At 40.9% G+C, this 21,774-nt stretch overlaps 2 protein-coding genes across 2 annotated transcripts; one reads left to right on the plus strand and one right to left on the minus strand.

Moving 5' to 3' along the window:
* Positions 1 to 649: 649 nt before the first annotated feature.
* Positions 650 to 14,828, minus strand: leng8 (leukocyte receptor cluster (LRC) member 8). The gene is made up of 15 exons (XM_030071632.1): positions 14,480 to 14,828; positions 13,617 to 13,749; positions 12,657 to 12,791; positions 12,346 to 12,423; positions 11,430 to 11,856; positions 10,872 to 11,043; positions 10,618 to 10,788; positions 9,848 to 10,093; positions 9,169 to 9,327; positions 8,644 to 8,932; positions 6,899 to 7,000; positions 6,732 to 6,800; positions 6,480 to 6,609; positions 5,906 to 6,113; positions 650 to 5,811 (listed from the first exon to the last, which is right to left on the minus strand). Exons 1-15 carry the CDS (start codon positions 14,518 to 14,520, stop codon positions 5,649 to 5,651), a joined length of 2,523 nt encoding a protein of 840 aa, XP_029927492.1. The 5' UTR covers positions 14,521 to 14,828; the 3' UTR covers positions 650 to 5,648.
* Positions 14,829 to 18,162: 3,334 nt separating this feature from the next.
* On the plus strand, positions 18,163 to 21,601 carry cdc42ep5 (CDC42 effector protein (Rho GTPase binding) 5). Its single transcript, XM_030073500.1, has 2 exons — positions 18,163 to 18,318; positions 19,547 to 21,601. The coding sequence occupies exon 2, from the start codon at positions 19,549 to 19,551 to the stop codon at positions 20,491 to 20,493; it is 945 nt and encodes a 314-aa protein (XP_029929360.1). The 5' UTR covers positions 18,163 to 18,318; positions 19,547 to 19,548; the 3' UTR covers positions 20,494 to 21,601.
* Positions 21,602 to 21,774: the final 173 nt, after the last annotated feature.

Raw genomic sequence — 21,774 nt, forward strand, 5'->3', positions numbered from 1 at the left:
TATTTCACAAGCTTTTGTCTTTCCTTTTTTCTGTATATTGTCTCCTTTATTCATATTTTCTATATTTTTGCTGTTTTCTATTTGCTTCTTCCTGCCTAAACATTTCTGACCTCAATATTTTCCTTGCCTTCCACTTCATGCCAACTTTCTGCCATTTAATCCACATTTGTCCTCCTACATCCAATTTCTGCTTCAGTTTTTCAATTTTTCCCCTTTTCGTACCTCCTATCCCTTCAAAGGGCTTTAATAAACTTTTCTCTCAACTTTTATCAGCATATTTTCCCTATTAAACTGCTGTATTCTTCATCTCTACTATCATTAATCTGCAGTGTTATTTTTTGTCCAACCTCCCTCTTCTTTTGAAATCATCAGTCATGAGCATTTATTCTCAGCTGTGTGTGGGCTGAGGTGAAAATGTCCAAGATATAAATGGGGGGCTAAGCTTCAAACTGATTTAGCATTTCTGCAGCTCTGTCAGTGTCACAGGTGTCTCTCTTTTGAGTGATACAAGACATTTCACAATAAAGTAAGTCAATGCAACCTTTTCTCTTCATTTCTCAAATGTATATGGATACATACTAAATTCCTTGTATGTTTCCCCCCATAACCAACTAACAACATGCATTACAAAATTCAAAGAGAACAAGAGGTCCTTTATATTTTTATTAGGCTCTTCAAAAAGATATTTTGTACACAATATTTACAAAATGGCAGTTTACCATATCAAATCTATAGAGGTGTGAAAATGGCAGAGGGGAGGGGGCAATGCCATTAAACCTTCAGCTTTAGTTGTTAGTCAGCTGAAACAAACTAAAAGCATTGCAGATGCAATACAATACTTACTAGTTAGAGTGGCTAGCTGCACTCAGCAAACACTGTCACTAACATACTTAACATAAAAGGAAAAGAAGAATGAGAAGAGACAGATAACGATTAGAAATTCATAGGAGGGAAGAGGAAATGGGAGGGGATGACATGCAGGTTAAGAACCAGTTGACAGAGAAAAGGGAGAACAGAGAAAAAGACGAGATTTCTAATGGAAACGAGTCAAAAGAAAATGGTGAGAAATAAATACAGCTGAGGTGAGGAACATGGGAGGTCTTCCAGTGCCAAATATCAAGGAAAAGAGTTACAAAGGGTTGATGAGATATACAGTGCATGGGAGCAAAAAAACAATACTGGAAAAAAATATGACTGGGGCATCAGAGGAAAAACATTCAAAATTAAGATATATGTTGTTAGTTGTCTGGGGTGAAGTTTCTACTGGAAAATAAAAAAGCAAATATTCTGTAGTCTCAATGCTGAAAAAGACAAAAGATGTATACATTTTATCCCTGTGTAAAAAGGTTCCAACATTTACACAAGCCATCGCAAACAGCCATCACTCAACAAATCCATCGCATGTGAAGCAATACGGCAATTCAACATGGGCGCACACACCAACACTTTTCCAAAATGTAAGGACAGCCTGCTTAAATGAAACCACATACTTCAAAAACAAAAAATTTAAATTAAAACAAAAAGCAACTGTACTAAATATAGGTCAACTTTGATGATAAGAATGGAAGATATTCTGTATGTCCAGATCCATTTTGAGAAAGAGGAAACAATTCTCAAACTATACAGCAAATTATTTTCACAGATCCGATTACAGTAAGTCCCCACATCTATGCAAAAATAAAAATAAATACTACCAAACTGCTAAATACTGGGGAAAAAATGATTTTACTCTTATAAACAGCATCAACAACTCTCACTAGTTAACTGTTGAGGTGTTTATTATTTAAAAATACAAATGCATCTGGGCAAACAGAATACCACAAATCTTTGACTTTCCCATCAACACACAGCTGGTTTCAAAGTTAAACATGATAGGTTTACTGTAACAAAGAAATAATTTGTTTTAGATTAAGGTTAGCAGCAGCTAATGACATTAGCAGCAAATCAACATTTTGCACATATAATGTGAGGCTCCCATGTATTTTATCAGCAGTATGGCTTGAACTCGAGTGGATCAAACCAAGACTGGATTGCTCACACTTGGCTCTCTCCGGCTGTCTTCTGGAGGAGGCTGCTGAGGATGTTCCCCCACTTAGCACTCCGTTTGCTCCTGCAATGCAGTACTACAAACAGAAGAGTGAGAGGTCTGGTGGTGTGTAAGAGAAAGGTTTAGAGAAGGGGGAAGGGAACAGAGAGAAGTCAGGGGGTAAGATCAATGGAGAAGGAAGAAGAACATGTTGAGATCATCAATGCTGTGCTTGAACAGTGATCTACAATGAGCATATTCAAAACAGCAATGAACCAGGTTTACAAAACTTATTTGACAACCCTGTTCTTAGCTGAAAATAATCATTTTGTGGAAGGCCATTCTGTGCTTTTTTTTTTTTAATTACTGCACATGATTGGCAATGATAGTCCAATTAGTTAATGAGTTCCTAACCACCTCTGCATCAATCATACACTAACTCCCCAATGCTGACACTGAGTTTGCTTCCCAAATGTCAATATGGAAACTGTTAAGGGACATTTATAAACTGTGGTAATGTGTCCATTTAGACCAATTTACAAACCAGAACCTTCTCACCATTTGAATTTGATGGAATGGTGATAACTATTCATGCAGCAAAGAGAATATGTTCAGGGATTTAAAATCAACATAGCAATTTTAAGGTGGGCATATAATCTGAAAAAAAGCATTACAGTTGACATCCAGCACAGATTTGGTTTGAGAAAGCCTGTGCAGCCTCTTGCATAAAATTGAGAATTCATGTTCTCTAATGACTTGAGAGCAAATAACAAAAATGGCTTTTTTCAGGTGGCACTAAACGAAATTAGTACTGAAAACTGGCAACAATCAACCCCCTCCACAATATAATCACTGCAATAGTAATAGTGCTAAGACATCTGCAAAAACTTAAACCCAGCAGACCTATCACGGCCTGTATTCAAATTTACATATTTACAAAATGGTCTAATAGTTTTGTGCACCACAGGAAAGAAATAGTCACACTTACCCTTGTATTAACAAAAAAAACAAAAAACAAAACCAAAACAAAAACCAAAAAAACTTAAACTACATACTAACTGAAAAGAAATCACAGCAATATCATACATATTTACAAAAATATACTCTGTAGACAAATGAGCAGTAAGGTTTTACAGTAAGCCTGCATCAACTCATGCTCCAGTCAGTTACACCACATATTTAAACACCTCAGGCTCAGGAGCTCTAGACTAGCAGTTAACACTGGTTAAAGATTTGGAAATAACAAAGGGGGAAAATGTGAGGAACATGTCAACGTCTTTTTGTTTTATATTTCTGCCCATTCAATTTGTAGCATCCAAGTTGGTTTAGTAGGAAAATAAGCACCAAAATGAAGTCAACTGATACTGAAATGTTCAGTTGTGAGTGCATTTACTTGCATGTTTTAATTACTAGTTTTGTAACCCTTGCGATCAGAAGGATCCTTTCCCAATTAAGTGGACAAAAATATTCCCATACTTGTCGAACAAATTACATCACTATTTTTGTAACATGCAAATTCCTTCTTTCAGCAGATCTAATCATTAACTGTACATTTATGATTAAAATCCTGGCACAGGGTTTAAAACATATTGCTGACCACCATCACAATTTATCTAGGTAGTGATCAGTACTAGCTTTTAGAAGATAAACGACCAAAATATCACATCAGAAAACTATGGTGCCACTGCCGCTTTAGAAATCTACTGTTTATTTCCAATTAATGTGACCAGATATGTGGGCAGAACTGTCAATTTGTTTAATTGAGGAAAATATTATCACCAGAATTACTTAAATAAGCTGGATATGAAAGAGCTATTCTCATTCATCTCAAATCTCCGTCTTTATTGAAAACGACTTTTTGCAAAAGTGTAAAAATCACAAGTTTAGCTTTGAATACTTTATCATATCACATTCAGACAGCAGCAAGTCTTTGTATATCCCTGGGATCTTACTCATTCCAATTCGGGCAGACAGCGCTTAAAATTTGCATTATACTCAATTAATTTGATCAAAATCTAACTGTGAATGTGTGTTAAAAGCTGAATGCAGCTCCAAAATTATGTTTTCTACTTCGAAATCACTTTAATGAGGAAGGTCAATACTGCTGTCCAAAGAGGGAAAAAAATAAAAAAATAAAGAGAAAAACATATCATTTATAGACGGAAGCTATCCTTTACGTTATTCACACACAGAGGGGACGTGAGGCATACATCCCTACAGTGTTGTCATCCAACTCCTTCCACAGCAGTCCCCTTCTCTTACCAGCCATACATACGTGCTCTGCCTGCCAACCAGAGCCAGGTGGAGAATACAAACCGCTCTTGCCATTTCTTCATGGAGAAGCAACAGGGTTAACCTCTGGTGCTTCAGTAAGCAGAATTAATCTACTGCTGTATCTGAAGACAGTGGTCCTCGTCGACTCTGTTGATGACATCTCCATGGTCATAAGGCTGGAGCCGATGACTCAAAGATGTGCTTCACCGCTGTAATTCGCTGTCAAAGAAAGTGCTGACTGGGCTATCCAGGATTCCGCGTGCCAACAGGAGACTTCTACCTGGAAACAAAGGCTGCAGATTCCCTCTGTATCGGTGGCTGCACTGGGATTTGGAAGTGGGACTCTGGCTCCGGGGAATTAGGAGGATCAGGGATGCCATGTTGAACACTTTCCTGCATCATTACTCTACATAAAGTCAATGCTCACATTGAGACGTATTATAGACTAGGCTACTTTTCAAAGGGAACACTTTTCCAAATGCTGGGCAACGGTTTCATAACTGTGAGCGGAAAGAGGTAATGGACGAATTATTTCATGAAATCAGGAACCAGACTTGTCAGTCCATGGCACTGGGAGGTATGGTTGGAAAGCAGGAACAGGATGAAGAGTGAATCGCAGATAATTAGAGGGAACAGTGGGCAGGACAGGACATACAAACCACCTCCTCTTCTTGCTGGCATTTCCTCACATCAGCATAGGCTTACAGTCTCTTGAGGAAAATGCAAAGTTGACCTCAACTCCTGGGCTTGTCGTCAAAGTAGGTGATGGCCTGATGAATGACTTGAAGAGTAGCTCTTCTTTTCTGTTTTGGTGACAAGGCTTGAATCTTCAGGAGTTTGGAGCTGTTGACTTGAGGAAGGAAAAAACATAACAAAACACTGTTAGCTTTGACAACTGAGGGTGGTAATGGATAGGGAACCATGAGGGTAAGCTCCTCCCTGATCTGTTTCTGCTACTGCTTGGCCTCACGGTGCTGGAAATACAGATTATTCCAATCTAACATGATATTCATGTTTCTGGCATCACATACATCTTGAGAAACAACCTGGACACTAGGCTAAACTACAACATTTGACTGGTAGTGTTTGCAGATATTTCCCTAACGTTAAAATCAGTTGTTATCTCTGAGAGTGAAATGATTAAATCTGTGTTCTGAAAACTAATCTTAGGTCTTGCAGCAGAGACAGCTAGTGTACATCTTTCTATGGGATTTCTCAGTACTACTCTATCTCAACTGGTTAGGCTGAGGTGTCTGAAGTGCAGTGCATTCATATAAGAGGCTCCTTGCTGGTCCTTAAGTATTTCCCTTTATGAGCACCCCCCCTCCCCTGCATCATTCCCCCCCCCTCAGGACGCAGCCAAAACAGCTGAGCTGGCTTTGCAGTCTATCTTGTTGGGGTCAGAGGGGAAGAAGGTGACCCCTAGCCCAGTAAGAAAGGCCATACAGGAGTCTAAACAAGGGAAGCCCAGTGTGGACTGCACATACTGCACCGGCAAATCGGGTCTAAATCTGTGGACAGAGGAAACAGAGGTACAGAGTTCATCAATTAATAAGCTGGACCTAAAAATCTTTTGCTCAAAAATCTGTTTGGCATATTGCTTACGTTTTAAGTATGGCCCGCAGGGCGATCTTTCTCTCCCTCTCTACAAACTTATCAATGAGGTAAGAGGCCATGCGTGGGGCTGCCAGGTACAGCTTAAAGAAACGGTGATAGTTGCCAAGAGCCCAGGCAGCACGGAGAGCAAGAGCATGAGCCACACAGTCATCCTCCCGCAGTGCTGGAGTCAAGTACACCAGTTCAGTGGTCAAATCTGGAGGGCAAGAAAAATGGTCTTGGTTAAAATAAGAACCACAAGGCCACAGGTCTGGCAATGGCAGGTGACCCTAATAGCATTATATCCACTCATTAAAAGATGAAAGCCTAAATCTTTAGTGGCTGGAAAGCATAGTTGAAGTGACCTCTATGGGTTAAAATCTTACAATCTGCTGCATTTCTGATTATACACAATAAAGGAAAATCTAGACTTTCTGCCTGGATTTCAAACCCCTTTGATAATTTCCAACATAACAACAATTTCCAACATAAAATAACTTTTCTAATTTCTATAATGTATACACACAACAAGGACCTGCTTCTGTGCATACTACGGAGCCTTTTTCGGCAAATGTCGGCATACCTCCAGAGTTCTTAGTGAAGATGTAATACAGCAATCTGTATGCTGTAAACTCCCCAATGTTCTCCGATGGATTTTCCTTATACAGGGCCTTCAGCTGGGTCTGGCACTGGTTGAACTCCTCATGGTCGCCCTGATGACAAATGACTTTTAATCAATATTTAAATAACAACAATAATAATAATAATAAAAATGATAAATCTGAATGTTATTATTACCAAAAACTGCAATACTACCTCAGGAAAACAAACTAACCTTTTCCAGAGCGATGCGTGCATGACACTCATACACCTCCACGGTGAAGTCTGTGCGAACTCCTTGGACCTAGAGGGTTAAGGCAATGTCAGGTCCAATTAAGACACATTTATAAAATAATTTTAAAAAGCCAACGACGAGAGGAAGGATAAATGGAGATAACAAACCGTAAGGTCCTGTCTGATGGACTTCATCTGTTCGCAAGCGTAAGTGTAGTCCTGGTGGGTCTTCCAGTGGGTCTTCACTGCCTGCAGAGATTTTCTAAGCACCTGGATGTAAACAGCAGGGGAGTTCAGAAATAGGTAACCACTCCAATCTCGGTGGTCTGTGGTGAAGCAGGTCCAGGCACATAAAATATATTCCTCAACTAGAAAATGTGCTATGTAGAGAGCAGAACGTCACCAAAGAGAGAGATCATGCATTGTGTCATGTTCACAGAAACCTTAACTAAAAATGGTAAAGAGCTGCTGTACAATCGCTTGCAGAAACAAAATCGACAAACTGCAGCTACCTCTTCACAGATTGCCAAAATCGAACAAGAATCAAATGAAACAATGTTCATGTAGTTTGTCTCCCACAAATAGATGAGCATGGCATAGTTAAGATTTAACACCGACTGATTTTAAAAACAGCTAAATTCACAGAATGTTGCAATCAAATAATTTCACTTAAAATACTGAGTTGTGAACACATACTTCCAGTCAAAGAAAGAAAAGGAAAAACTATAAGATCCTGCCTGACAGTCATTGCATCTTCACCTCTTCTTCTTAAGGCCGGATTATGGTTCTGCGGACACTCAAAGCAACGCGCATGCAGCCACGCAGATGGTGTGTGCCAAACATACCTCTGCGTTAAACGCTAAGCAATTCTCTGCCACAGCGCTATGGGGCACGTTTTTTTTTTCTGCAGACCTACTTAGACCCTGTGGCATCTGGTTGCTGCTCCTCCCGTTGTTGTGCCGGCAGCGCCATTTTTAAAAGGAGCAGCACTAGATCCAGATCCAGCATGATCCAAACTTTCCAAACAATTTGAAATCAACTGACAAGTCGAGATGCGATCACACCAGCAGTTCTTTTAAGAATGACGCTGCCGGCACAACAACAGGACGTGACTCCGGAAGGGGCGAAATGCCGGAAATAATATAGTTTGGCGGACCAATCATAGCTCTTGTTGTCAGTGGGGGGCCTGCGTTGGGGGCTACGTGGGCTCTGTGTAGTTACAATTTTTTGGAGGTGCGTGGCAAGGCTCTGTGGTGGTCGCACAACCCCCGTATGCTCCGCTTACGCAGAAGCATAATCCGGCCTTGTCAATAACTTCTCTTCATGGTTTGAAGCTATTTCTCATTCAGGCAACAAGCTGTCCATATGATTTGACTGCTTACAGCTGAGTAGCTACAAAGCCTACCTATCCACAAAATCCTGAGTGAAAGCTGGGTGGCTTTATCATGGATGTTAAGTTGTTTGTCTAGAGTCGTTACATATATTCTGTACCCTCACCAGCTGTACAGAAGCCCTGGGGAGGGTTCACTGTTTTTTCAAGGCTTTTCCAAGGCTGACTGGAGCTGTCTGTGTCTTTCTGCCCAGATTCCCAGGACAGAATGCACAAACTTGGAAACTGCTCCCCAAAATGGTGTCATATGAGCACCATTTTGTGGCGTTTTGGAACGATACAAAATGGCCAACACTAATCCATTCCGGGATTTCTCAACTTTCATACAAGCTATTATATGACCATATCAGTTATAAAAACAGAGTGAAATAGCCAATATAAAGCCAACTCTTCCTTTGCTCATGACCAATCTTTCTACAAAGTTTCGTGACACACTGTTAAGATCTTTTTGAGATACATTGGTAATAGACAAAAAGATGGACAGGACAAATACATCATCCCCTTGTTGGAAGTAATAACTCACATGCACAGGGCGCACAGTGGAGGGGTCAGGGGCGCAGGTGAGCCTCAGGTAATTCTTTGTGATGTCCTGGCAGGTTCCCACAATGGGGCAGTCCTCCCAGCTGAGGCCCTCCTGTGTTCCATTGGGCAGGTCCAGGGCACTGATAGAGAGGACCAGGGGCTCTGAGCGAAGCTGTTTGTGGAAGCGCGCTGCTCTGCTTTGTTTCTTGGCCTCGCGGTTCGGGTCATGGAAATCCAGACCAGCGCTTCCACCTTTCCTTTTTTTGCCCATACCAGAGTCATCCATGTTTCTAAAGAAGTGGTGAAGAGTGGTGAGGAAGTGGTGAAGATGGTAAAAGGTGATGGGCATTAACTTTTTACTAAGTTATTAAAATGGCGGATCATTAAAAAAGAAAACAGAAAAACTGAATGTCTAAATGAAGACATGCATTTATGTTCCCTCAAGACAAGTGATCAATAAGCAAGACTGCTGGCCCAAGTTTGACAATTCATGATGTCTTTTATAAGAAAACATTTATTCTTTTACCTCCTTCCTCTATTGGCTTTTCCTCCTCTTCCTCGTCCCCTCTCGCCACGTCCTCGGTCCCTGTCATTACCACGGCCACGTCCTCCTTTCTGATTTCGTCGCGACAGCTGAGGTCGAGGATCACTGGATATGCTGCTGTCTGACTGAGAGCCAGAATCACTGGTGGCATAGAAAACACATACCGTATTTCACCAATTAATCGCCCGGCCGCAAATAGCCTCCTGGTTCTTTTAAACGCCTGGGGTCTGCACCCATTTTGCGTATTAAATGCCCACCCGAATAACCGCCGGGGCGATTATTTGCATTATATTGAGGCTATTCACCTTATTTTTGCAGAAGTAAACAGTTAGCCGCACAATAACTGTGCGGCAGTTCCGTTTTCTGTCAAAATAAGAGAGCTAGCTAACGTTATAAAAAAAGGGTGTACCGTAATCTTAAATCAACTGACTATAAATATGTTGGACAGTAACTGTCATCACAATAATGGCCTGGTGCAGGCCTGTGCAAAAATAAATAAAGGCCTGCAGCGAACAGCCGCCTGGTTCTTTTAAACGCCTGGGGTCCAAGTTGATTTTGCGTATTAAATGCCCGGGCGATTAATTGGGTAAATATGGTATTTAGAAAAGAACACAATGGGCATCCACATTGATAAAAGACAAGAGGGGAATTGATGTCTTGCCTGCGCCTGTGCCTCTGGCTGCTACGATCCCTGTGTCGGCTGTGTGAGGGTGATGGAGAACGAGAGGAGGAGCGGGAGGAACTGGAAGAGGGGCTCCTCTGAGAGAAGACATTCCTGTAATGGCCCAATCTGTGTCCACCACCCCTGCCTCTTGAAGCTGCCACCGTACTTCCACCGCGACTAATTGAGCTATCCAACGTCCTCTGGGATGGCACAGCCTCCCAACGGGACTGCTTGGCCTTCAATCTAAAAGGGAAGCAAGAGCTGAAGTCTTAGAATGTGTTCACACTGTAATCAACGCAATCAACAAGTCACTAGAAGCTCTGTTATTTCCTAAAGAGCAATCAGGAAAACATAGTTGATCATTTATACTCAACAAAATCAACTTCTCAACTAATAACCCTGCATCACAGTTACCAAGGTGATTTTGTGTAATGAACAATAGTGATACTTGGAAAGCAGAAAACTGGCAAGGAGTTGATTACTGCCATTCAAATCTCTCCATTCTCAGCAAACACAAGACCACAATATAAATGCAACACAGATGTAATCAAAACCTCTCGTGTCACAAGTCTGGCAGTTTGAATGCCCTGTAAGCAAACCCAGGATGCACAGCTGTATTCAACTAACACTTGAACTATAAATTAATTTTTTTCATCTGTATAAACAGAGAAGCTCGTGGACGGCAGTTCAAAGAAATATGAAAAGGCCCAGATGAAATAATGCTTAAAATCTATACTAAGTAACCAATTATCTTCTCCTCTACTTACTCTGGCAATGGCTCTCGTGTCCAGTCAATGGTGTAGGCAGAGCCATCCTTCAGTCGGTCCTGCAGTACTTCCTTCAGCACCTTCTCTGTGCGATCTTTGTCTTCTTCTGTCTCACAGGCTGTGAAACAGCGCTGCACATACTCCTTCATGGCCTGGGGCCAGTCCTGGGGACTGCACAGAGAGGGTCAACGGATAACTCATCATTCACAAAAAAGGAACATGAAAAACATCACTGACGACAGCACAGTTCTCACCGTGTCTGAGCACCTCCAGGTGCAGCATTAGCTGTTGCAGGTGAGGAAGGGGTTGGATTCAGTCCTGAGGGTTGCTCTCCAGGAGGGAAGGTCTGATTTGGAACTAAGGAACACTGAACCTGATAGGGCCTCTTAGGAATATTGAACTTAACAGCACTTGTCCCAGGTGCCTCTGTGGAAACAAAAATTGTAAAAAGCATGTAATCAATGAACAAATGAAAACTGATCTACAAGAACCTTTTTCTAATCACAGTAACATTGATCATCCCCAATTCCAAAAACTCTACTAAAACTTTACTAAAACTCATGACTCTGGGGTACCTCCCACTCTAGATTGTCTTCTTTAAATCTTTATCTTACGCAACTAATCAAATCTAATTTAACAAATCCACAACAGAACAGATCTTGCTGCTACCTCTCTAAACTGCAGTGATGAACAATGAAAAAATACAAAACATTTCCCAGACAAAAACACTGCCATGTACATCCAGTTGTCTGTACTAACTCAACTGAATCATCATCGTATATATGAGCTACTTCACCAATTTATAATCTTACGTTTCATACGGTGCCAGAGTTGCTGTCCTTGTTTTTGGTTTTTGTTTTTGTTGGCCTCTCCTCTGCCAAGCCCTGGTCCGTACTGACCCGGCTGCTGCTGCTGGGAGTTATTCTGAGAAGCCTGATAGGTGTTCTGGGGCTGGTAGCTCTGTCCATAGTTGGGTCTTCCATGGCTATGATTGTAAGCTCGCATTTGGTTAGGGTCACCAGGTGGGTAAGGCATAGAGTTGTTGGCATTGTAAGCATTTTGGGATGGAGGTGGGGGATACTGGGAGTTGGGTGGAGGAGGAATGGACGGAGGTGGGGGAGGAGGGGGTTTCTCTGAGGTGGTTGGGCTCTGGGGGGGCTGAGGGGTAGCAGGAGGTGGGGGCTGAGGTTGAGAAGGGTAGGTGGATGATTGGTCCTCCATTCCAGGCACAGGAGGGGGCTATGAAACAAAAAAATTAAGATTTAAAAAATATGCATAAAATACATACATGGGGCCTGGGGAAAAATATGGTAATGATGCACTTCTCTAGCATTAAGTGATTAAATGTCAAAATTAACTGTCCAACAGCAAAAATTGTGCATGAAATATCTGGGAGGTTTTGATAAGGTTGTTGATCAGTTACAATGACTCATCAGTTCCTTTGCTGGGTGCTGATATTTCTGACTCAAAAATTCAAACAAGGCTAAATGGCCAAGCTACATTAGTTAGCTACGTGATTATTCTTACTAACTGGAAGAACTACTGACAATGAGTGACCACACATAATTAGAACTATTCAAATTGTCTTTAGTTCAAACTCTTGATATTTTTAAAATCAAAGACAATAGAGAAAGTAAAGGCAAAATTTCATTTTGGGTTGAATTATTCCTTTAACTTGTAACTTTTTCATTATGATTTGACATTTTAATGGAAACTCCTGTTATGCACCTGTCCATTAGGAGCTGGAGGTCCTGGGAAAGGGCCTGGAGGTACGCCATACTGACTTGGTGGATAGGTGGCTCCATACTGGAAATTCAAAGATACAGTCATGTTATTGGGCTAATTCATTATATTCAGCTATTTCTATGAAATATTAGCACTGAAACTTCAATTCATCCCAAACCTCCAGGAACAGTGGTTGTTTGGGAGAGTTAACTATTCAGAAATTTAAATGCATTTGAAATGACAAGCCAGTTTTCTTCAAGATCCATGTATCTAAACTTATCCCCCCATCTGCTCTCCATTTTCTATAAACTTACTGGGCTCATGGGATAGTAGTAGTTATAGGGATACGGGTATCCAGGATACTGCTGTTGATTTTGTTGGTACCACTGGTAGTACTGCTGTTGCTGGACGGCAGCAGTGTCAGTCACTGCTGGCTGAAACTGACCAGCCTGAAAAGACACACAAGGAGACATAGCCCTGCTGTTATGGTCGTAGACTGAACAGCATTCACCTCAAAGCGAGAGAAAGGGCAATGATGAAAGAATGTACACACTATTAAAACCCAAAATATTACAATATAATAATCTTTTAAGATCAAATGCTGTAGGGTGTTCAGGTGGCTCCGCGGGCTAGCAAGTGTCCTATGTAGAAGTAACATCTTGAGTTTACATCTGGCTCTTCTCCTTTCCTCAACCCCTACAGGTTACCACTTCAGTCCATTTTCATTTCTGCATGGACACTGTATTGTTGGTCATTAATATGACATTGTATCTAGTAATAATTATTCATCCTTTAACACTCCTAAGTAGAAGGACCAAAGTGGGCTACAAAATGGTTTATTGGTAATTACACAGGTAAATGCACAGGACAGTAATGATTAGATATAAGATTAAGCTGTTAGATAATATTGTGGAAATAATAAACAACTAATATTAAGTGTCCAATTTCTGTGTACCTCTGATCAGATGTGCTACAAATGTGGATCCCAAAAACAAACAGCCTATGCCTGATGTGAGCATCAAATTAATGAAGTAAGTTTATTTTCAATCAGTTGTGATTCTCCTCCTTTTTAGGTTTAGGTTAAAATATATATTACAGATAATAATCCCAATATATTGACATGCATGACATAATATCTAGACACTGCAACAGAAGGGCTGAACCGCAGGGATGTTTCACACTATTCATTATGGCACAGACACATACCAAATATGGTGAGATAATAGCACACCTCTTTTTCTCTCTGACAAACAAACACACACACCTACACCTACCTCTGCTGTAGTCCGGCTTGCCTGTGCAGTCTTGGTAGCGCTTTGACTCTTGCTTATGGAGGCAAGAGCCTGTCTTGCCTTCTCCCACTCTGGGTTTTCATGAACCTGGCCTTCTGGGGCAGCCCCATAAGACCTGCCACAGAGAGAAAGGAAATGAGCTGAAGACACTTCCATAAAATGCACAAAGCCTAATTCAAAACCACTAAAAATATCTGAAAAACTACACCATTTTCATAGTAAACTGGATAAATATACTGAGGTATACAGGCTAATGTTAATATTACTATTTCTGGAGACAGTGACTGTAATGTTAGCTGCAGAACATCAAACAGATTTCGACTATTAGCTGGTTGGACTATGGTAAGACATTTGCTCACGCTCAATTATTACTTAGAGTCAGACAATTTTAAGTGTTATTTGTTTTATTCGAGCATTTGCAATCGCCCGAGTTTTAGTATTAAACACTAACATTCATTTGCATTAACTTTAACTAAGTCAGCGCTGACCAGTGGGACCTGAGCCAGGCCCAAACCGTAACTTGAATGCATAAGTAAATGTAGCTAATACAACTAATATCAACTAACACACGTAATAACATAACCCTTTGGTTTCTTTGGGATGACAATTACATTAATAGCAATGGTAGCATCTGGAGGACTACGGGTGTAACGGTTAACGTTACTGGTTAAAAAGGAAATGGACCCTCTACTCGGTAAGCTGCGAACACTAGCCACCATCGTGAGCTAAGCTAACGCCGTTAACTGAAAATATACTACGACGGCAATAAGTTAAACACACTTTATAACCGTCATTAACCGTGTTTGTCCGTGTAAAACACATCTAATGATAAAGTATGGACGCACCAGTTGGTTGTAGGGGTTGTCTGTGTCGCGTTGGCCGCCATTTCGCCACCGACCAGGCTAGATTACGTTAGCAAGCTAATGCTAACGCTAGCGGGTAACGTTAGCTGCGGGTCTGTGCTCCGGCAGTTAAGGCCACAAGGTAAACAAGATGAAGTCCGACGTGATAACCGACATTAACTTGCTGCAAGAGGACCAAACGAAACTAACTCTACCTACGCCAACAGGCCAAACGTCAAATATCTTGACCAGGTTTACAAAATACTAAATTAAGTGAATTTTAATAGGCCAACTTCGGGTTTAGCTTCGTCTGACCGAGCTGTTTCTCCGGTACAAAATGGCAGTTAAGTGATATTCGCCAAGTCAGGTGACGCTTTCCGCCCCTCCTCGCACTGGATGACGCCGGAAATGAAAATAAAAGTCTGCATCAAACATCAGTTACAATTCAACGTAACTTTTCATTATTTATTTATTTATTTATTTATTTATTTATTTATTTATTTAATTGAGAATATATTTATGAACATTCAAATTCTAGTAAAGGACACGTACAAAACAATGTGTCACGGTATCGACGTTACTAGACTAAATGGAAATAAACAAAAATAAATAAATGAGGTATGGGGGGGTTATACATAAAATATAAACCTCTCAGTTATAGACCACTAAGTGTCCTGCTATCATTGCCACTTCACCTCATCCACATTTATGAGTCCCCCTTATTGTTTTTTTTGTTTTGTTTTGTTTTGTTTTGTTTTGTTTTGTTTTTTTTTTTGGTTTCACACTACAATACACACTCAAAGCTTCTCACATACAGTGTTATTCATTTCCCACTGCACTTTCCTGTCAGACACACAGCTGTGGCATGTGTGTGTGTGTGTGTGTGTGTGTGTGTGTAATAATTGCCCCTAAAATTGTTTCTAAACATAATAATGATTTTGTAATAAGGAAATTGAGACTCTCATGCGCTTCTTCTATAGCTGCTCATATTCTGTTAATTTCTGTCATGACTTCCACGGCAGACAAAACAGGGATAATATCAGCATTTCGTATAAAGGTGTCACCATGTATCATGAGCACAAAAAAGTTATGTGAATTTTACCATTGTTTTTTAATGGTATTAATTGGAAAGGATCATATAGATACTTTTTCTAATTCCCATCCCCATCCCCGTCTTTTTTTTTTTTTTTTTTTTTTTTTTGGTCAACAACTGAATCCATGAAACTGAAGAGCATGACAAGTTATTTATTGTATGAAATGTCTTTTTTGTTTGCTTCTTTATTTTTTGTCATTATTATCATTTATTCTTTAAACTCTTGTGTAATATTTGTTGACACTATGTCCCCTGATTGTTTTGTTATGTAAACTACAGTGTTTCTCAATATCTGCACATCAACTGTTCTTCCAATAAAAAATAAGAACAAGAATTAATTTCATTGAATTTGACACTACAAATATTCGAAATCCTTGATATCTTCTAAGGGAATTAACAGATTGGCCTCTGTCACTTTTGGCAGCAAAGTATGTGGTGATACCTGCCAGCATATTTTATTTAGTTTACTCAGGCCCAGCTGAAGTTTGTGTTGGCTGTTCTACACTTATTCTACATCTGTTACTATTTCAATACTTTGGCAGTGGAAGAAATCTCTTAAAACTGACAATAAAGCTCATTTGGATGCAGGAGGGTAGAAAGGGGTGGTGGGGGGGTCCATGTTCAGGACCCGCAAAATCTTTCATGTCATTTGTGAGTCCTCAGCTCAACAGGCGCCAATGTGAGAGTAACAACTCCATGTATGTGAACAGATCCCAAATGGGTGGAGTGTGTGTGTGTGTGTGTGTGTGGCGGGGCAATAAACTGCAGGGCTGTTTATTTTAAGCTGATGGGTGTCTGTCTTTTCTGACTGTAGAAGGTAAAATTAGGTCACCCAGCCAGTGTTGCTGATGGTATTCAGTAACAATGTCAGCAGCAATGTCCTCTTGAGTTGTAGACAGACAAACAAGTTTAAATAACCTTTTAAGCTCAATAAGGTTTTCACTGGGAGCATACATTTTGTGGCACCTAAATGCATATGTTTTCTTTTTCCCTGCATTTTGAGTGTGACCATGATGTTAGGTAAGAGGGTCAGTAGGCCCTCTGCTTCAGTTTTGCACTCATGGCATTATCTTATCAGATTTAATTATGTGTGACCTGCAAATAAATAATAACAGAATCATTAGCCAATGCCTTTAACTAATCTATAAGAAAACATTTTAAAATCTGTGCTATCTGAATATAAGGTGTCTAGATATTGTAACAGGTATAAATATATACTTGTTTCCACAACTATATGGTGTGTTTGCCAAGTGTATCTGACTAGCTGTCTCTTATGCTCAGCCCTCATCACACAAATATGTCGGGGATGTGTGAGTGGATCACACAAACAATGACTCACTATCCTGCACCATTGTATGAATACTTAGGGTTCGGTAATGGTTGTTCTGTTTTTCTGACCCATGGGAGGAAGTTGAATGAGGTGGGCTTCTCAAAGAAGCTCTACTGTTCTCCTCCTGAAACCTGATGACCCAGATAAAGATTTTTCCCCTCTCATCTTTTCAAGAGGATCTCTGACCTACCTGGCAGTGTGAGTGAATGAATGAGAAGTTAATTATGTGAGTTAATTTTTGCCTCTTTGCCTGTGACACCCTCCAAGGCAGGAATGACTGTGCTGCCGTCAACAAAGTGGTGCCATATGAGGGCCGACTTTACAGACTGCATTCCACAAAAGACAGCATAATTGCAGTCAGTTTCCAGTCAAACCCATCGTAATAAGTTATGTGTGATAGGCAGAATTCGTCTGGTTTCCTGGTATAGAATTAGGGATGACTGAAGGCCGAAAAACAACTTTGAAGAGGAATCTTTAATATATAGAATCAGAGTTCAGCCCAGTGAGGCTACAGATGAGCCACCCGCAGCTGTATCCCAGATCTATGATTTTCCATAACACCATGAGATCTGTGTGGGGCTGAGCGCTTCTTAAAAATCACTGACACCATACAAGCAACAAGTTCTGCACTATCTCAAGCCGTTTCTTCACAAAATAGTCACATTTTCCATAAACACTAGGAGCTGGCCCATCATACACTGACAACTTGTGTTTCCATTAACAGAGAATGATCCCCGAGCAGAGAAAACTGGAAGAATCTGGCTTTACTGTATTAGTGAAGCTCTCCTTTTATTGTTTCAATTAAAAATCTACTTTCACTGAACTTTGTACTCTTGTCCTTTTACAATTGCACAATGAAGGTCACATCTAATGAAGTTATAGTTTCCCGCAAAAAGGACTCAGGAGGCCTAACTTTTACTCTGAGTACATTTTTCAACGAATTACCTTTGACTTAGATCGTAATTAGATAACTTAGATAATTAAGAAAAATATCGGCATAATAACAAGGATTTTCTCACATTCTTCCACCACCGCTCAATAGCGCATATTATATCTTTTGGCTCATGATTTTAATATATATTAACAGATATTTTTCATTAATATTTTCCTTGTAAAAAGTTTAGAGTTGCCTGTTAGGCTGCTTAGATTTCACTATAATTAAAACTTCGGTCCGCCTGTGCTGACTCCCACCGACAGCCACAACTTTCAATCCAGCACTCGCTCCCTAATAACTGGTCGCGTCACTTCCTCGCCCCATGCCCATCCCTTAGGAAAAAAGAAAAGAAAATTCACACCGACAAACGACGGCGAGAAAAAAGGAGCGAGGAAAAAGTTGAGGGGGAAGCGAAGGCGAAAAGGCAGATGAAAAGTCGCACACCGAGGAGGGAGCCTGCCGACCACCAGAGTACACACTTCAAAGTAAGTTTTCCACACTTTGAGTGTTTTGGGAGCGCTCGGCCAGCTGCTTGATAAGCAGAGGTAAGAGGCATTTCCACCCTTTCCTCCCAGCGCCAACCCATTGATTTTAGCCTCCCGCGCTCCGCAAGAGGTGTAAGTGTATATAATTAATATAGACTAATATTATATCTCCTCAAATTATTTAATGGAATGTGTGGGTGGGGTGGGAGGGAAGGAGGGAGGGAGGGAGGGGGTTAAAAGAATTACCCCCCTTCCCCTAACCCAACTCTCTCTCTCTCTCTCTCTCTCTCTCTCTCGGCCTGTTTTTTACACATGTATATGGTTTAGAGATAAATGAGTTATCAGGACAGTTGGTTCAGACTTTAAAGACAGCATCAGATTGTTGTTGTGGGGTTAAAATACTACTTGACATTAATGATTGTTGTAAAAAAGCTCCTGTTGTGTCAACATCATTATATTTCATGGAGGAGACGGATTTATAGAAAGCAATTGCAGGCCTCATCAGGGATCAATGTGTCATGCTTACAGGAAAGGGTACTCCTATTTAGATATGGGGTTTTGGTAGGGGCAATTATTGATTGAAATTATGAGAACAAAGCTAGTGTCTTGTTTATCCCTCACACACCCCCAGGGTAGTGAAAACTATGTGCTAACACTGCATGCATATGTTTCAAGTACAAGCCCCAACAAGGCCTTCACAGCAGCACAAGTGCTAGAAAACTCATTGGTTTCCCACAGTATTGCACAACCTCGTGAAGTCTGCATGCTGGCCTGTCGTAGCAGGCCACTTATCAGAGGCCTGACATGCTGAACAGCTTTAAACGTCTCAACTGGCTGTCAGCTCCCAGAGATCCACTCACTTTTAAGTGAAAATATTGCTCTGTGAATGTAGGATTAAAACTTTTGTTAATGCTATGTTTTGGTTTTTGAAATAATCTAGAGCTGTACAGATGAGCTGTGTTTCATTGTGACTGGTTTCGTTTTGGTTGTGCAAACCCTTTCCTGCTGCTTCCACGTGTTGTACATATAACCTGAAAGACGTATTTGGTGCTAGTGTGACAATACTGTTCTATATAATATGCACACTCATGTTCCAGCCTCTGTTTTTCAGTTGTTCTCTTCTTATTTTTTGTTGCGTGTTATCTTTTGATTTGTCTCTCATTCAGATTTATCCTCCTGTTCAATAAATGACGGTTCATCTCCTCTTCTCTGCCTTCTCTGTCTCCAGTCATGCCACTTCACAAATCATCCCGGGCCCCTCGCCTGGACCCTACCATGATTTCAGCCCCACTGGGTGACTTCCGCCACACCATGCACATTGGGAGGGGAGGCGACGCCTTCGGTGACACCTCCTTCCTGTCAAGTCATGGCCCAAGTGGGGCCCCCAGTTCTGACCTGGGGGCCCCAGGGCTCCTGCCGGCCGCTGACTCTCAGATACCAATTGACCACAGTGATCTGAACGCAGATGGACTTGGAAGCCCACAGGACAATGATCTTCAGCACTCTGAGTCAGTGTCTTCATTCACCCTGGACCTGGACCTGGATCTGGGCCCGTCTATCCTGGGAGATGTTCTCGGGGTGATGGACGGACTGGGACTTGACTCTGAGTGGACAAACACCAACGAGGAGGAGGTGTTTAGTCCCAACAGCGGCGCGGCCACAGTGGAAACACAGCAGGGGAAAGGGTTGACAGAGGAGGTGTCTGTGAGTATGCAGAACGAGCTGAATGAGAAGAACTTAGTTGGGATAGATGGAAACCAGATGGGAGACGGCAGGATAACAGATGGGAATGGGATCAAGCCAAAAGGGTTACGGCCAAAAGTGCGATTCAGCGACAAGCGAGAGGAGATCATTCGTCAAGTGTCTGAGGAGGAAGAAGGTCAAGGGTTTGACTTCCAGGATGAGGATGAGCTGGAGTGTCGCAGCCCAACGGCGGGTGAGAGCGAGAGGGGCAACAGCCTGGTAGGTAGTGGTGAAGAGCTCAACAATCACAAAGTGGATATGCCACCCAGTCCTGCCTCATCACATAGCTCAGAGTATGAAGGAGTCACCTCGCTGGACAGGAGGAGGGTTGAAAATTGCCATTCAGAGAGCGACTCAGAGGAGGAAGACGTGGGAAATGGTGGAAGGGGCTACACATTTGAAGATGAGTTTGATGATGAGATTGGCCTATAGGGGAGAGGTGTCATGTTCCCACGGAAACAGATCTTTGCTGTCAAGTAAATCAGCCATGTTATCTTTGATTCATCAGCACAATTTGAAAGGGAGATTCAAAAAGAATATTTGAGGACACAAACTGGACATTTCAAGACTTAAAATGAAAGCAATACCGTTTGTAGACGAAGTTCCTTAACTGGAAAAGACATCGTTATTGTATTTTATCCACATCGGTAACAGGTTTGTAACAGACTGTGTCATTTTGATCAGAGAGAAGCAAAGTATCACTTAGGATGAGTTATTGCAGCGAAAGGTTTGTAGCACTTGCACTCATTTCATGCACCTGGAAGCTTTGCAATGAAACTTATGCTCAGTGGAAAGTTTGAATTCAGGCTTAATGAATGATACTTAAATTGATATTTTTAATGTTTCTTTGTCAGCTGTTTTTGTCATCTTAAGTACATAAAAATGTGTTACGTTTATTATTGCATTTTTATAATATGGTGCCTTAAAGGGAGCTGTATACTTACGTTATCGTACCCTGCCTCATAACATTGTCTTAATAGTTATTTTTCATATTGCATGTTTATTACAATCTCCATGTCATCACTTGACACTTATTGCATTTGACTTGCTTTACAATTAATGGTCCCCAAAGCAGAGATATTGTAAGAAAATAAAATGATCCTGTGTATTGTAAATAACTGTGAATTTCTCACATTCCAAATCTATTAATGTACAGTATGATACCTCTGGCTTGGATCAAATAATAATTATCTGTTTTTCAGATAGCAGTTATTTAGTGTTTGTTGCCATAGCTACCAAAGCTCTTATTCTTTTACCTCTTGTAGACTCTGGGGTTGAGCAACTGCAAATGTTAAGACAATCTTGGAATTCAGAGTTCGTTGTCAGATTGTATCAGGACCAACAGCATATTTTTGTAAGTGCTTATGCTTATGTAATGCCTCCTTTGGTTGTGCTGTATAGGGGAGAGACCATTATGCTGGTTTAGACATCTTTGTGTTTTTTTTTTGTTTTGTTTTGTTTTTTTTACATGTTATCCTGTGGGTTTATAAAGATCACAGTGAAAGCAATAAAACAGTGTAATTGGGAGTTGAAACATTGACTATGGTTGGCTGTGATTTCCATTTTTCACTGGAAAGGGCTCCCCTGTAAAGTCGGTGCAGAGTATAATACCGCCGGCTGTTCAGTGTGAATCTGTGAAAGCAGGAGTGTGATTCCCAGATCTGGTGATGTCTTTACATAAAAAGAAAAAAAAAAAAAACTACAATGTTCTCC

The sequence above is a fragment of the Myripristis murdjan genome, chromosome 16 (assembly GCF_902150065.1).
Source record: "Myripristis murdjan chromosome 16, fMyrMur1.1, whole genome shotgun sequence".
Taxonomy (NCBI): Eukaryota; Metazoa; Chordata; class Actinopteri; order Holocentriformes; family Holocentridae; genus Myripristis; species Myripristis murdjan.